This window comes from Vombatus ursinus, unplaced genomic scaffold (assembly GCF_900497805.2).
Source record: "Vombatus ursinus unplaced genomic scaffold, bare-nosed wombat genome assembly UNPS02009173.1, whole genome shotgun sequence".
Lineage (NCBI taxonomy): Eukaryota > Metazoa > Chordata > Mammalia > Diprotodontia > Vombatidae > Vombatus > Vombatus ursinus.
The window spans coordinates 6,385,040-6,402,628 of NW_020948951.1; the positions used below are offsets into that span (position 1 = coordinate 6,385,040).

The 17,589-nt window shown below is 41.2% G+C and overlaps 1 protein-coding gene across 1 annotated transcript; it reads left to right on the forward strand.

Annotated features, from left to right (window-relative positions):
• The first annotated feature begins 1,293 nt into the window (after positions 1-1,293).
• On the forward strand, positions 1,294-2,694 carry LOC114035224 (E3 ubiquitin-protein ligase TRIM11-like). The gene is made up of 2 exons (XM_027851295.1): positions 1,294-1,799; positions 2,037-2,694. The coding sequence occupies exons 1-2, from the start codon at positions 1,294-1,296 to the stop codon at positions 2,692-2,694; spliced, it is 1,164 nt and encodes a 387-aa protein (XP_027707096.1).
• The last annotated feature ends 14,895 nt before the right edge of the window (positions 2,695-17,589 follow it).

A 17,589-nucleotide genomic window follows, 5' to 3' on the forward strand; every position in this document is an offset into this window, starting at 1 on the left:
CATATTGGGGAAACACAAGCACAAACCCACAGGGAATCAGCTCCCTAAAGCGATACTGTTGTACCTAAAGGAAATCTTACCTGTCTGTCTTACTCCCCTTACCCCTCCCCCACCCCCAGAATAAGACTACTCCCTCGGGTAGGATTCAAGAAGCACAGCAGAAAGCATATACTTGCTAATAAAAGGCCTCCTGTGGTAAGGCTGTCATTCATTGCTTCTATGGATTTTTTGAGGTTTTTCTATTGTAGTTTCCGTATTGGTCATTTTCTTTGTTATTTCCTTCTATTTTTTCTGCCTCTTAATTCTTGATTAATTTGTAATCGTAACATCTGTGATTTTTTTTTAATCTTTCCTCACCTTCTTCTTTTGTTGGATCTTGTGATTTTCTTTGCATCACCAATTAGTGTTGACTTTCTTTGAATGAGGACTATGGCATCTGTCCACTTAGGGGCATGACAACTATTTACCAGCCATAACTATTAACTTCACTGGTCATACCCTAAATGTGAAATTCTCATCCAGCAACAAAGGAACACACACACCATAAGTACTTTCTTCTGAAAGAGTTGTCCCAACTGGTGCTGGACATGGCAAGCGACAAGTAACAACATTAAAAAATGAAATTGGTCTTTGGTCTAAGAGAAAGATGGATAAATGACCATCCTTTTATTAAAATGTTGGCATTATTAATAAAATAACTAAATTACACAGAAATTATGTCTCTCAAACCTTTTTAAATGTCACAGTTGATCTTTAAGGGACACTAAAATTAGGACATCCATCAGATATCCTAAATTCTTCAAGGTCCACACACAAAGGAGGTCAAAACCAAAGGAAAAAAATACCACATATAACAAAATATTAATAATAACACATTTTTGTGGTGGCAAAGAACTAGAAAAAAAATATGATATGCATGTTATTTGAGGAATGGATGAACAAATCGTGATACCTGAATGGAATGGAATATTCCTGTGCCAGAAGATCAAGGGAACAAAATAATAACAGCAATTTTGAAGCACTGAAAGTTTTGCAAAGATTTTAGCAATACCTCCTCATTTTATCGTTGAAACAACTCTATTACTAAGCAATGACCAAGGTGTAAAAAACTCCTAGGGTCAAGTGAAAACCCGGAGAATTCACACCTTGAAGGAAGGAGGGGCTTCAGGGTTCCAAGGAGGTATAAAAGCACTGGGATTAGGCAGACTGAGATTCCTTGTGTGCCCTGCAAGCAGAGCGAAAGGCAGAGCTCTGAGGCGGAGGAAGAAAGGATCCCGGGAGAAACAAAGCAACATGGTCTCTTACGCAGAGGGGATTCGAGACTTCCAGAAAGAGCTCATCTGCTCCATCTGCATGGAGTACTTCACAAACCCAGTGTCCATTGAGTGTGGCCACAGTTTTTGCCATGGTTGCCTCCTCAGGAGCTGGCCGGGAGACTCTCCCCCTTTCTTCTGTCCAGAGTGCAGGAGCGTCAACTCACGGAGGGATTTCAAAGCTAACGTGCGACTTGGGAAACTGGCAGTCATTGCCAAAAAACTAAGACCCGATTGTTCGCAGTACTCTGAAGGTTGTGCCAAGTGTGAGGTGCATCAGAAAGTGAACAAGCTGTTCTGTGAGGAAGACCAGCGCCCAGTCTGCGTGTCCTGTTCTCAATCCCAGAAGCATGAGGCTCATAGACACCATTGCATAGATGAGGCAGCTGAGGACTTCAGAGACAGGCTCCGAGGAACCGTGACTGATTTGTGGAGGAAAACTGAGGACGTTGTTCAACAAATAAGCAATGAGAAGATTAAATTTGCATTGTTAGAGAAGGAAATAGAAACTCAAAAGAAGAGTGTTTTGTCCGAATTCCAGAAAATGAAACAATTCCTAAATGAGGAGAAGGATGCATTTCTATCATGTCTGCAAGAACTGGGGATGGCCAATTTAGAAGGCCTGAGCAAGACAATCAGTGAATTATCCCATCAGAATCAACAAATACGGAAGAGGATCACAGAGTTAGAGGAAGAGTACAAGAAACCAGATCTGGATTTGCTCCAGGATATGAAAGGAGTGTTAAACAGGAATAAATCTGTGCTCCAAAAGGAAATAAAAACCTTCGGCATACACATGGCTGTCCGGCCCATCCCTGGACTTATGGAACATATTTTCAGTTTGAAAGTGGACATCACTCTGGATTGCAACACAGCTGATCCAGGTCTCATCATATCAGAGGATCTGAAGAGTGTGAGATATGGAGGAGTCCAGGAGGAAGCACCCAACAACAGTGGGAGGTTGAGAGATTTTGCCCAAGTTCTTGGTACTCAATCCTTCATTTCAGGAAGATATTACTGGGAGGTGGAGGTGCCAAATAACACAATGTGGTGTGTTGGCATCTGCCCCGAATCAAAAGAGTCTCAAGATTTCTTTGTGCTTAGGACTGTACGGTCACATAATTTCTGCTATCTTTATGTCATGGCCCAGCACAATCTTTATTCCAAGGTCCATACAAAATACCGCCAGGTCAGTATGCCAAACCTAATGGTGGGCATTTTCCTTGACTATGAACGTGGAGAAGTATCATTTTATCATGTGAAAAACAGATATCTAATTTATACTTTCCCTGCCACTGCATTTTCAAGACCTCTTGTGCCATTCTTCTGTCTTTCTAAGAAAGTCTTGACAGATGATTGCTCTCTCACAATCTGTCCTTAATTGAGAGAGATCAAGGAATATATATTTATTGGCCAAATGGACTTTAGGCACTATATCATCCCAATTCCTGTGTGCCCAGTTATATGAAAATAATTGTACCTACTAGCCCTGCTACAGATAAAAACTTTTCCTGTTTCATGTTTGTATGTTTTCTCTTGACCCCAGTAGAATAAAAGCTATGTTACAACACTGATTGTTTCATTTTGCTCTTTGTGTACCCAATGCCTAGAATGTTTTAAGGTTTAATAAATGCTTATTGAATTGCTTAAAAAAAAAAAGGAAACTGATTGTATTTTAATGACCAGGAAAAATGCCTGTCTACTACAGTGGGAGGAATTTACCCATCAGCTGTGTGTGTACAAGTAAAGTGCTGACTTGTCTGGGCAAAGTTCACAATCAATGCTAAATGAGAAGAATAAAAATGAAAAGATGATAGGACATGCAATCAAGACAAGCTCATCCTTACACTATTTAAACAAGCTATTGGTGGTAAAAATTGGGGAAAGGATAAAAGGATTATAGATTTAGAGGGGGCTTGAGATAGAAGATGACCTAACCCAACAAAAACCTCTAAGACATAACCAGCTCAATTGGTTATCTCAGCCTTTACTTGCAGACCTCCAGCAAAGGGGGATTCATTACCTCTTGAGGCAGCCTGCTATACTTTTGTATGACTTGAATTGTTTGGAAGTTTTCCCTTTAATTCTTTGTAAGTTCTACCCAATGATTCCTAGTTCTGGCTTTTGGAATGAAACAGAGTAGGTCTAATCCCTTTTCCACATGACAATCCTTAAATACTTGGAGACAGCTATTATATATCCCTAAGGTTTTTTTGTTTTGTTTTGTTTTGTTTTTTTCCCTCCTGGTTAAACATCCTCAGTTCCTACAAGTGATCTTTATTAAAAGATTGTAAGCTCTTTGAGGGCAGGGACTGTTTTTTGCCTCTTTTTGTATTCCTAGCACTTAGCACAGTTCCTGGTACATAGTAAGCACTTAATAAATGTTTATTGATTGATTTATATGGAATGAAATCAAGGCCCTTTGCCACCCCAGTCAACCCTTCTTTAGACATTCAATTTATTCAATGTTATATTCTAGAAAGCGGCATTTCAGCTGAAGGCAGTATTCCACATATGGGCAGTACAGAGGAAATATCACTTCCCTGGTCCTAAACAGCATGCCTCTCAATACAAGGGAAAATTTCATTCACTTCTTTTGCTGCCTTACCATATTCTTGTGACTTATTAAACTTATGTTGTTGTTCACTCATGTCCCACTCTTCATGACCCCATTTTGGGGTTTTCTTGCCACAGATACTGGAGTGGTTGCCATTTCCTTTTCCAGCTCATTTGACAGATGAGGAAACTCATGGAAATGAGGTTAAGTGATTTGCCCAGGGTCCCCCAGCCAGTAAGTATCTGAGGCTAGATTTGAACTCAGGATGAGGAGTCCTCCTGACTTCAGGCCCTGTGCTCTATTCACTGCACCACATAACTGCCTAATTTTAAAAAAATCTGAAGAATAAGATATAATCACAGATGCACATTATTTTCTAAGGAAATTTAACCAATATAAATAAACCACCCCAAAAAGGAGAGCAAAAGAACCTAGGAAATGTCATAGTCAGCTAACGGTTGATCTCCTTGCCAAGCAGAGAGATATAGCATAAAAGGGCCATACTGGCTTAGAATGTAGACTCATCTGTAAAACCTTCAGATGATGACAGTGGAAGATTACAGGCAGTATCACCCTGTGAGAAGTTATGGAAGGTAAAACACATTTAAAGAAAGCTTGGCAAAGGAAAAGGAAAAGGAAGGCAAAGGAAAAGCTAAGCAATGTCACCCAGAGGACATTTAAGGATGAACCTGGAAGGAGGGAAATGAACAGACAAAAAATGGAAAATCTCTGTAAAGATTTCTGTAATATACTCTTTTCTCCAACAAAGACAGTGGAGCTGCCATATTGGAACTCTAACATCATAGTCCCAGATGTGCTATATGGGAAAGTGGAATGTTACTAAAGAAAATAAAGATGGTGCCCCAGACTGTTACAGTTGTCTGAGATTCAAGAGGTTTAGATAAAGTAGTTAAATTTGCCAGTATTGCTAAAATTAAGAGGCCTTTATTATGGGCACATGTTATCTTAAGTTAAGGCTTAAAGGGGTGGAGGAGTACACAGAGGAGAAGGCTGAGGAACTGGGGAAGGATAAAACCAGAGAACTCACCTTGAATGTCATGATCTGGGCCATGGTAGGAGGAAGAAGGAAGTTCAGAGATGGTCAGCCTCTCTTTTCCAGTCACTCTTCCTAATTAGTGTGCTAGATGACTAGAGTCTTTTTCCAGTCTACCAGGGCAGCACACTGGGAGACACCTCCAGGACTAAGTCAGCTCTCATTGGAGGGAGGAATCAATGCCTCCAAAACTGGGGCCATACCGTATGCAACACCCATTCCCAATCACCAGGGCAGTTGAAGTAGGTCAGAACCATGGGGTTTATAGGGATGGGTGGGGTCCTGCTCAGGCACATCTCATTGGTTTCCCACTTCTGATGTCACAGAGACCCTAGAGGAATATAGAATGGGTCATGGAATTCTTCAGTATGGAAGGTTCTAGGCGCAGAAAATTTTAGAAAATAGAAGAAAACTTCTAGAGTAGAGATAGCCTGTTATGAGAAAGACCACCTTCCTCCTAACCACACCCTCCAAACTGAGAGGGCAATAGAGTTGGGCTAGACCATATGTACATAGGAGAGGTTCATTCTGGAGGCAACACAATTTTAAGAGGGTCAAGGAATCAATGAAAAAGAAGAGGACTTTGTTGTTATCAAAAATAGACAATTAAGACTACATCAATAATGAATGATCCATATGCCTGTTGCTGTTGTTCAGTCATGTCCTCCTGACTCTAAGGTTCACCACCTCAGATCACCTTTCTAAAATGAGGCTTGTTGTCCAGTTGTGTCCAACTCTTTGTGACCCCATTTGGGTTTTTTCTTGGCAAAGATACTGAAGGGGGTTGCCATTTCCTTCTCCAGATCATTTGACAGATGAGGAAACTAAGGCACACATGGTTAAATGACTTACCTAGTCATACAACTAGCGAGTATCTGAAGCCAGATTTGAACTCAGGTCTTCCTGATTCCAGGCTTGATGCTCTATCTACTGTGCCATCTCACTACTCCATGACTCACATGCCTTTCAAAAATGATATTCCACAACACAAACCTTTCTGTTTGGCATTTAAATTCTTTTACAATCTGGTGCCAGCCTACTTTTCTAGATTTATTACACATTATTCCCCTTCAAACACTCTTTGTTTCTACCTCACTGGCCTACTTTTCCTTGTTCTCTTGCATAGCAATCTGGATCTCCGCACAGGTTACCGCCTCTGCTTGGAAAATATTCCCTCCTCACCGCTATCTCTTGGAATCCCTAGTTTCCTTTTGAAGCTCAGCTCCAGGGGCATCTCCTACATGAAGCCTTTCCAGATTCCTCTTGAAAAGCACAAGTATCTCCCACCCCCAAATTACCTGGCACTTACTTTTAAAAAATATTTCATATGTCCTTAACAGCATACAAGTTGTTTTCCCCCAAGAAGAATATAAATTCTTAGAGGCCAAGGACTTTTCTCTTTTTTACTGTAGAAAACTCTTGGATTCAGTATAAATAAACCAGTGCTGCAAAATTTCTCTTCAAACTCCTCATTCCCCTTGCACGTATCAAAATCATACAAGATTCCATGAAAGATACAAAAACAGAGATAACTTTGGTGATTATTAAAATCAAGAGAATCAAAAAATAGTATGGAATATACTTGTCAAAGGTCTTTGATTCGATTGCAGGCAATGCCCAATTCAAAAAAATTCCCTAGTAACAGTGAGATTCCCCTAGATGTTCCTGTTTGCAAATGTCACTATGCTGATTTCATCAAACCTTGGAATACTGTAGTCATAGCCTCCGAAATGAAATCCAAAGTCATTGAAGAGTTCACCATACCTATCTACAGAGGAAAAGCAGAGTGGATAAAAAATGCCTACTTTGGTAGACAGTTGAATAGACAATCCCCAGAACTGGTCCCTCAATTAATTTAACTTCAATAGACTGACAATGATCATGGTGGCATAGAATTGAACAGGACTGCCATTGGGAAACTCTGCAGGGGTTTTTTTTGTTTTGTTTTGTTTTGTTTTGTTTTGTTTTGTTTCATCTGCCTCTAAGTCCTTTCCTGATCCCCTCTGATGCCTCATCAAGGTTCAGAGAAGACCCTGGGATTCTCTTAGGCCATTCCAAAAGAACACAAGCTCTACCTGGCAGGTGTTGTATGTGGGAAAGTTTCAAACAGGGACCAAGCTGCAGACTCCATACACATCTGTTATCTGAGAACTAGCGTTTCCTGGTCTACCTCAAGTCTCTTCACTCCAGTCTATCCTCCATTCACCTGCAGAGAGATTTTCCTAAAGGTCCAAACCATGTCACTTACCTACTCAGTAAACTCAAGCAGCTCCCTATTACAGCCAAGATCAACTATGAAGTCTTGTGTTTGGCATTTGAATCTCTTCACAGCCTGGCCCCTTCCTACCCTTCCACTCTTCTTATAATTTATTCCCCTCCACACACTCTAACAATCCAACTATTCGGTGTTCCCCACATGATGCTCCATTTGCCTTTGTACTGGTCATCTTCCACGCCTGGAATGCTCTCTTTCTTCATACCTACCACTTAGTTGCCCTGACTTTAAGACTCAGCTCAAATCCAGCTTGTGCAGGGAGACCTTTCTCTCACTCCCTCCCACCCCCCAGTTGCTAGTCTTTTCTAAGATTACCTTCCAAAGACTCTGGCTAGATCTTCTATATACTTAGTTATTTATATACTGTCTCTTCCTTTAGAGTGTGAGCTCCTTGAGGGCAGGAACTGCTTTTGCTCTTCTTTATATCTTCAGGGCTTAGCATATTGGCTGACATATAGTAAGCATTTAACAAAGGCTTGTTGGCTAACTGAAGGATGGAGAAGAGGATCCAGGATGGAGCTTGGGGCACCCAGACTCAGGGAGGAGGGTATGGATGATGAACCAGAGTGAGAAGGAAAAGTCAGATAGATAGGAGGAGAACCAAGACAGAGCAGCTTCACAAAAACCCAGAGAGGAGAGAATACATGCACAAGAGAGGAGAAGGTGATCAACAGTGTCACAGGGTCAAATACTGCAGAAAGGTCAAGAAACCTCCTACTTCCCTGACTTCCTTCAAGTCCTAGCTCCAAATCCCACCTTCTACAAGAAGCCTTTCCCAATCCCTCTTAATTCTAGAGCATTCTCTCTGTTGATTATTTTCTATTTACATTATATATAGCTTGTTTGTGTGTGTATACATACAACAGGTATGTGTATACATGTACACACTCACGTACAGACATATGTGCATATATGTACTGCATGCACATCACATGTGGCCACATAAGCATGTACACATATACCTATGTACACACATATATGTGTGCATATATACACAGACACACATGTACATGCATGTATGTGTATATATACATATATCCATCCTGATGGATATATGCCTCTCTCCCTATATGCATATATATGTACACACACACACACACACACATATATATACATACATATATATATATATATAAGACATCTCCCCTATTAGATTCTGAGCTCCTCAAGGGCAATTTTTTGCTTTCCTTGGTATCCCCAGTTCTTAGCTCAGAGCCTAGCACATGGTAAGCTCTTAATACATGTTTATTAACTGACTGGAGAAGAAGTAAGATTAAGAAAAGTTCATCAGATTTAGCAATTAAAGGCTTGATAGTAATTTTGGAAAGAGCAGTTTCAGTTGGGTGATAAGGTCAGATGGAAGCCAGATTGTAGAGAAGAAAATGAGAAGAAAATAAGTGGAGGCAATATGTGTAGATGGCTTTTTTTTTTAGCATCTTGGGGTGAAAGGGAGGAGATATATAAGGTGCTAGCTTCAGAGTATAGTAGGATCTAGTTTGGATTTTATACAGATGTGGGAGATGAGTGCATTTAGAGGCAGCTGAGAAGAATCTAGGAGATCGGGAGAAATTGAATATTAGAGACAGAAGGGAACGTCAGTTGAGGCAATCTGCTGGAGAAGATAGAAGATGAAACCCAGGACATAATACTGTACCCTTTCCCTTGGGCCATGAAGACCTACAACTAAGAGAGGTTGGTCACACAGATTGAACTTTCTTTTATTTGGGGAGGGGGTCCGCAATTTCTGGCTTTAGGGTGAAGGAACTGCTCACAATCACAGAGCAAATGAGACAAAGTCAAAAAGAGGAGAAGCACCATTTTGAATTGAAGGGCAGGATTATGTTATGGAAAGAGTCCTGGATTTAAAGTCAAAAGATCTGGGATCAAAGGCCAGGTGTGCCACTTATTAACTCTGTGATCTTGGGCAACTCACTTAATCTCCAAGGGCCTCAGTTTCCTGATCTGTGAAATGAAGGAATTGGGCAAGAAAAACCCTAAGGCCCCTCCCAGCTCAAAAAATCCTATAACCTCTAGTTGGTTACAGGCTCCTAAGATCATAGATTTAGAATTCAAAGGGACCTCAGAGTTCACTTACATCTAGTTAACATCTAGTTACATTTAGTTTAACCCCCTTATTCATAGATCAGGAAACAGAGGCTGAAGGGAGTTCAGTTAAGTCAACTAGCATTATTAAGCACCCACCAGGTGGCAGGGACTGTGCTAAGCTCTGAGGATACAAAGAAAAACAAAAGATGGTCTCTGTGCTTGAGGAGCTTATAGTCTAACTGGGGGGGGGGGGCAGAGAGGACGCAAAGAACTGTGTTCAAATAAGCTATAGATTAGATAAATAGGACATAATTACATAGGGAAGACGCTGGCATTCAGGGAGATCAGGAAAGGCTTCTTGGCAGAAGGTGGGATTTTAGCTGAGACTTGAAAAAAGCCAGGGAAGCTGAGTGAGAGATGAGAATGGAAAGCATTGCAAACATGGTGAATAGCCTATGAAAATGACCAGGGGGCCAGATAGGTGGCGCAGTGGATAGAGTACCGGCCCTGGATTCAGGAGGACCTGGGTTCAAATCCAGCCTCAGACACATAACACTTACTAGTTGTGTGACCTTGGGCAAGTCACTTAACCTCATTGCCTAACCCCCCAAAAAAATGAAAGAAAGAAAATAACCAGAGTTGGGAGATGAAGGGCCTTGTGTGAGTAATGACAAAGAGGCTGGTGTCATTGGACCTCAGAGTACAGAGAGGGCAATAAGGTATATAAGTAGTCTGGAAAAGTAGGAAGGGGCCAGGCTGTAAAGGGTTTTAAAAGCCAGAGAATCACTGGAGTTTACTGAATGGGAAAGGGAGGTGGGGTGACATGGTGAGACCCTCCCTTTAGAATAATTGCTGAGTGAGAGAAGGGCTGGAGTAGGAAGAGACCTGAGGCTGGGAAACCAACCAGAAGACTAAGTAGCTTGCTCAAAGTCATATAGAAATCATAGCTCAAAGGGCAGCTTCATGGAGCAGTGGATAGAGTGTTGGGCCTGGAGTCAGGAGGACCTGAGTTCAAATTTGACCTCTGACACTTACTAGCTGTGTGACCCTGGGCAAGTCGCTTAACCCCAATTGTCTAAAAAAGAAAAAAAAAAAACCAAGGGACTCTGACTCCAGAATTTTATAACTAGGTCAGAGAGGAACTTGGGAGAGGTAAGCTCCATTTTTTCAGGAGGCAACCATCTAGATGAAGAGCTAACAGGATACAGAGCTACACAAAGTTATCACACCTATTCTTTGGGGTTTGGAGTTGCTGGGATGGCCTTCCTGATCCTTTATCATCTTCTTAAATCCCTCTACTTGAAGTAGTCTATCTGTGGGAGCCCTAGAATAATACCTGCTACTTGTAAACTATTTCATTCCTATGATGTTCTGAAATAATACTTGGAGTCATTGCATTCAATTCAATAACCATTTGTTATGTATCTGAGTGCCAAGCCGGGAGTCAGGAAGACTCATCTTCCTGAGTTCAAATCTGGCCTCAGACACTTACTAGCTGGGTGACCCTGGGCAAGTCACTTAACCCTGTTTGCCTCATTTTTCTCATCTATAAAATGTGCTGGAGAGGAAATGGCAAACTACTCCAGTATCTTTGCCAAGAAAATGAAGAGTCAGACACGACTGAAAAATGACTGAATAACAACCAATGTATCTTCTGGGGTATGTGTCAAATGATTAATTTTACCCCTATTAACCCCTCTTTTATTCCAATCAGTATTATTCAGTTTAGTGTGATTCTATTAGGGGTAGTGATTATTTCTGTTATATTTGTCTATTTGTACATTTAGTCAGTCTAGTCAACTAGTATTAGTACATATTTTACATATCTTATATTTTGAGATAAGATTAGACAGATTAGGCCCCAGAACTTTAAACTGCAGGTTACAAGTTCACTTGCTTAACCACAGGAAGCTAAATAGGAGACCTCCACCATTTTTACCTGAAGAGCAAGTGACCAAGCCCCATGTGGCTGAGATGTCCTAATGACGTGGAAAGTTCCCCAGCTTCCTTTCCTCCCTCCACCCTTCATTGCCCCTTTCTATCACCCAACCTGGGGAAACAGCCATGAGCACCTGATCAGCGGGTGACGCTGGCCTATCAGCCCTGCCCATTTTTCAGCCCATGTAAATCCTTTCTACTGGCCCTCATCAGCCCTCAACTGGACTATAGGTTCTCCTGGAGGGTCAAGGTATAAGTCTGTCAAACAATGAGATTCTGTATTTTATTCAACATCATCTGTATTGTCTCTGATCATCTTGCCAAACTGAGACCAGGGAGAAAGAGGGCTTCTCAGATGGTGAGGAAGATCTGAGGTCCTATTCATTAAAGGGGGCCAGGTGCCTTTAGTAAATAGTATTGACTTGGAGTTATGTTTCAGCTGCTTTGATTGCAGACTGGACATTTCTGAGCCCACAGGTGTCAGCATGAGGGATTAGACAGAAAGCTGGCCTCAGGCTCAGGAAGGCTTGAGTTCAGTTCTAGACTCTTGACATATCCCAGTTGTATAACACTGCACAGATCTCTTTACTTGTCAATTTCCCATGCAATTCTCTAAAACAATAGGCTTCAGAGCTACTCTGCCTTGGCAGAGGGAGCTTCCTTACCAAGAGCTCCCTGCAACAATTAAATCATAGGTCTGTTTTCATAAAAAATCTGATATATGTAATAGACTGTGACCAACCACTGTGGACACAGAGATGAAGTAAAAACAAGTGTCTGGGGGCAGCTAGGTGAATAGAGCTCTGGCCTTAGAGTCAGGAGGACCTGAATTCAAATTCGACCTCAGACACATAACACTCACTAGCTGTGTGACTATGGGCAAGTCACTTAATCCCAATTGCCTAACCCCACCCCCGCAAAAAAAGGCCTAAAAAAAAGTCTCTGTCTTAATTGGGGAGGGGAGAGGGGAGGGGGGAGGGGGAGAGACAAGTACACAAATAGAAAAGAAAACAGAATGATAGCGTGAGTATGGGAGAAGTACAAAAAGGATGATGTAAGAGATTTAAAGATGAACAAATGAATCAAAAAGCATTTACAGAGACTTATTTTGTGCTAGGCATTGAGGTAGGGTGGAATACAGAGAAAGAAAGAAAGATAGCCCTTCTCCTCAGTGAAAGTGGAAGACAGCCCATATTCAGGAGTGGTAACTGGGAAAGGGTATTTTGGTTTGGGAAGTCACAAGGATGGTGAGTGGAGCCATAGAAGACAGATGTGGTATAGCGAAAAGCTCACTGTCTCCAGACTCGGAGGAGATAGGTTGAGATCCAACCTCTGATGCTTGCTACCTATGAAATCTTGGGCAAGTCACTGAGTCTCTGTAGGCCCCAATAAAATGATGGGAGTTGGGATAGATGACCTCTAAGGTCCCCTCAGGCTCTAAAGATGTGATCTAGTGATCCCGTGACACAATGCAGACATTCATCAAACAAATGTTTGATTTGTTTGCTGTCCCTAGAGCAAAAGTTGAGGGGTGGGGGAGTGTGTGTGGCAGTATAGGAGAAAAATGGATATGGTGGGCTCAGGGATGTGCTGGAACCAGCTCAAACTGGACCAGATTTTAAAATTTCCAGTGTAAGCTTCTTGGAACTGGAGCTTATTGTTAAATTTCTAGTCTTACTATTTACACTTCAGAAATTGGTAAATTGACTACAAATTAGGGCTTGATTTATCTTTTTTTTTAATTGCCTAGACTTAGGAAAGTGATTTTTTTGGCTAGGCAATGGGGTTAAGTGACTACATCTGGATCTTTGTGACCGTATTTGAGGTCTTCTTGGCAGAGATGCTGGAGTGGTTTACCCTTTCCTTCTCCAGCTCATTTGATAGATGAGGAAACTGAGGCAAACAGGGTCACCCAGTTAGTAAGCGTCTGAGGCTAGATCTGAAGATGAGTCTTCCTGACTCCAGGCTCAGCACTCTATCCACTCTACCACCTAGCTGCCCAAGTTAGAACTAGAAGGAAGGAAAGACCTCCACAAAGAAGAGTCATTTAGTACCATTCTTGGTATGAGTGAGGGTGCCCAAAAGCACATGGGTAGGGAAAAAGACAAAGAGGCAGTCGGTAAGGAGTGCAATGGAGTGTTCCTGTTTTACGTGTGATGGAGAAAATATTAACAATGCTGATTAAATTGAAAAGTGTATCCTCTACTTACATTACCCACCCCTCCCTCTAGCTGATTGTTAAACATTTTACAAGTGCACACCCCTGTGCTGAGACAGCAAGGCCCTAGGGCAGAAGTCCCAAAGCTGAATGGCTTAGTTCCTCTTGGCCTTGGTCACAGGAGACAAGCCCGGTTGGGTATTCGTAGTAGCAACAACAGCAGGAGCTGGGGGTTTCAGAAAGAAGACTGGGACGAAGTGTGATTGAGGGCCCAGAGCTGATGAGGCACAAGGTGAACTCTCACTAATTAGAACAGCACAGCTGGGAGTTCCAAAGCTACCTGGCTTTTGGCTCTTCCTGGACGCGGTCACTGGAGGTTTTGGTTAAGAGGCTAGAACAGTAGCTGCACGGGGGATAGGGGGCAGTCAAGGAGAGGTGGAATTATAGCTCCATGATCAAGGAAAGTGGCATCCAACCTGGGACTTCTGTTGCTGTTGTTCAGTTATGTCCGGCTCTTTGTCTTTTTCTCTTTTTTTTTGGCTAGACAATGGGGTTAAGTGACTTGCCCAGGGTCACACAGCTGGTAAGTGTTATGTGTCTGAGGCCGGATTTGAACTCAGGTCCTCCTGAATCCAGAGTCGGTGCTCTATCCACTGTGCCACCTAGCTGCCCCAACAGAAATTAGTTTAGTAAGCTATAATTTGTTCTTTTTTTTTTTGGTTAGGGAATGGGGTTAAATGAGTATGTCTGGCTCTTTGTGACTGAATTTGAGGTCTTCTTGGCAGAGATGCTGGAGTGGTTTACCCTTTCCTTCTCCAGCTCATTTGACAGAAGAGGAAACTGAGGCAAACAGGGTCTCCCAGTTAGTAAGTGTCTGAGGCTAGATCTGAAGATGAGTCTTCCTGACTCCAGGCTCAGCACTCTATCCACTCTACCACCTAGCTGCCCAAGTTAGAACTAGAAGGAAGGAAAAGACCTCCCCAAAGAAGAGTCATTTAATACCATTCTTGGTATGAGTAAGGGTGCCCAAAAGCACTCCGGTAGGGAAAAAGACAAGGAGGCAGTCGGTAAGGAGTGCAATGGAGTGTTCCTGTTTTACATATGAGGAACCAGGCTCAGAGAGCCTGTTTAAATGACTTGTCAATGGTTGAAGCTAAAAAGTATCAGATCTGGGATATAGTAAGCAATGGGAAACCCCTGAAGGTTTTTGTAAACAGGATTGGGATATAATCTTGTGAAGACCAACAATTTTGAAAGGCTCTGACCAGCACAATGACCTACTACAGTTTCAGAGAATTCATGATAAAACATGTTACTCATCTCCTGACAGAGAGGTGATGATGGACTCAAGGTACAGATGGAGAAATCTATTTTTTGTGTATGACCGATCAAAGAATCTGTGAATCTGTTTTACTTGGCCATGCATTATTGGTTATGGGTTTGTTTTGCTTTCTTTTTCAATGGGGGGAGAGAAGGAGGAAGGAAAGGGGAAAAGAGAGAAGGTAGATTTTTGTTCTTTGAAAAAAAATTAAATTTTTAAAAATCAAAAAAGGATGTGACCAGTTAAGAGGCAATTACAACAGTACAAAGAAGAGATGATTGAGTGTAATAACGGTGTGAGTGGACAGAAGGGGACAGACTTGGGAGATGCTGTCTGGATAGAGGCAACAAGATTTGGCAGCTGACTATATTTGCAGGGTAATGTGCAAGGAGATCAAAGATGACTCTAGGGTTATAACCTTGATTTAGAAGAAGGTGGCACCATCAATTAAGAAAATTAGGAGGAAGGGCAGGTTTGGGGATGGGGGTGGGTAGAAGGGAGATAAGTTTAGTTTTAGATCTATTGAGTTTGAGATACAGACTAGGTTAAACATGGGACATCCAAATGGAGCAGTTCACCAGACAATTGGAGAGGAGGGCCTAAAACTCAGCAAAGAGGTCAGGGTTCTGGAATATACTATAAATTGACTAAATCTAATCCCTCTTCCATGTGACAAAAAAGGATTTGGAAGTCTTCTACAAAGCAATGATTATAGAAGTCATGGGACTGGATAAGGTTAGAGCTAGGATTCAAATTCCAGATCTTTCCTAACATTAAGAAATGGATACCATGGCATGCCTACAACTGGATTTGGTGAGTAAGTCATTTATGACCTTGGAAAGCCTAGTGAGTAGAGTGCTAGAAATAAAATCAAAATGGCAGGGACTTGCTTGAGGAGTGAGCTGATGAGGAAGAAGAGGCTGACCTTTTTCTAGAAGTTTGGTAGGAAAGGGGAGGAAAGATAGAGGACAATGGCTTAAGAGAACAGCAGGATCCCGGAATTATTTTTCCCCTCTAGTTCCTAAATCAATGAAGCTAATCCCTCTTCCCTAAAACAAAATCCTCAATGATTTAAAGACAACCACCACCTCCCCTCTAAGACCTTTCTTTCCTCTAGGCTAAACATCCCCAGTCCTTCAATGAATAATCACAGTGCCTTGCACGCGCGCACAGAAAGAGAGAAAGAGGGAGGGAGAGAGTAGATGCAATACAGCATAGTGACTAAAATGCTGGGCTTGGAATTTCAAATCCTGGACAAAACTGCCCAACCTCAGTTTCCTCACTTGTAAGATTAGAATATTAGCTTTTATCTCACTGGGTTGTTGTGAGGATCAAATGAGATAACATATATAAAGATCTTTGCTAAGCTTAAAGCATTATATACATTTATTATTGTTATTATTATTACTATTATTATTATCAGATATGTGATTGCATTGATATAGGCTGCCCTGTGTAAGAAAACTCCCTCTTCTAATGCAGAATACATACTGTTCAGGAACTTATGACTTAGAAAGTTGTCTGGAGACACTGAGAGCTTAAATGATTTGCTTGGGGTTACACAGACGTTACCTTTCAGAGTTTGTCCTTGAACCCAGATATTCCTGACTCTCCTATACCACACTGCCTCTCATTATTCTTGCCTGGAGTATTGCTGGACACTATAGTTTAGGAACAGCCATCCTGAGATATGGTAGGAAGAACTGATAGCAATACTCCAGGCATAATCTGACCACCCAGAGCACAGTGGGACAATCAACTCCCATGTCCAGAACAATGTGCCTTTCTTGGCAGGGCACTGTGCCTCAGACTTGCAAAGGACTCAGAACTAGGAGAGATGGATAGCACAAGAGATGAAAGAGATGGGATTCTTGATGGGTTTAAGACATTAAGCTCCACCTAAAAAGATGAAACTGAATAGGGACAAATTACCCTTGGATTCAGAAAACCAACTTCACAAAATACCCCAGATCCCATATGTCTATCAATAAATGCTAAAAAGGCCTTTGACAATTTATAATGCTCATTTATAATAAAAACAAACAAACAAAAAATCCTACAGAGAAGAGGCATGGAAGGGCCGTTTTTCAATATGATAGGAGATAAGTGCTGAACCTGTAATTTTGCTGATCAAACAAAAGTCTGAGAGGACTAACAATACAGGTGGGTACCTTCTCGGAATCTTAGAGTTGCCTAGATCTGTAAGAGGTTAAGTGACTTGCCCAGGATTAAAGAGCCATTGATTATCAGAAGCAGGTGTTTCTTGTCTCTGAGGTCAGCTCTCTAAACATTATGACATTTAATATAATACAAGTATATCTAAAACCAAAAACTAGCATTATTAGGAATGAGGAAACACTAGGAGGTTTCCAATAAATATGGGAACAAATCAAGGATGTCTCTCTTTTCTTAGTATTATTTGAAATAGATGTAGAAATGCTAGTAATAGCAATAAAACGGAAAAATTAAAGGCATAAACATAGTCAAAGAGAAGATAAAATTATCCCTATTTGCTGATGACATGATGACTTACTTAGAAAACCCTAGATTATCAGCATGGAACTGAGGCAAATAATGAGCTGCAGGGCTCAAAATAAATCCACAAACATCAACAGCGTTTCAATATAGTCATAGTAAAATCCAGAAGGAAATAATAGGAAGCAAAATCCCATGAAAAATAACTACCAAATGTATAAAATATCTAACAATAGGCTTAGCAAAATGCAGTGAACATAAATACAACTACAAAACATTGTTTAAGGAAATTTTAAAATGACTTACACCATTGGAAGGATATTCATTGCTCATGGTTGGGTCATACAAATAAAATAGAAAGTATACTACATAAATTAATTCACTGACAGTGTTATAGCAATCAAACTAACAAAAGTGTACTTTATAGATCAAGACAAAATAATAACAACATT

Excerpts from the sequence above, each read along its gene's own strand:
- LOC114035224 (XM_027851295.1), top strand. The coding sequence starts at position 1,294 with ATGGTCTCTTACGCAGAGGGGATTCGAGACTTCCAGAAAGAGCTCATC. Across the intron at positions 1,800-2,036 it reads AATGAGAAGATTAAATTTGC|CCAGGATATGAAAGGAGTGT; the intron begins ATTGTTAGAGAA and ends TCTGGATTTGCT.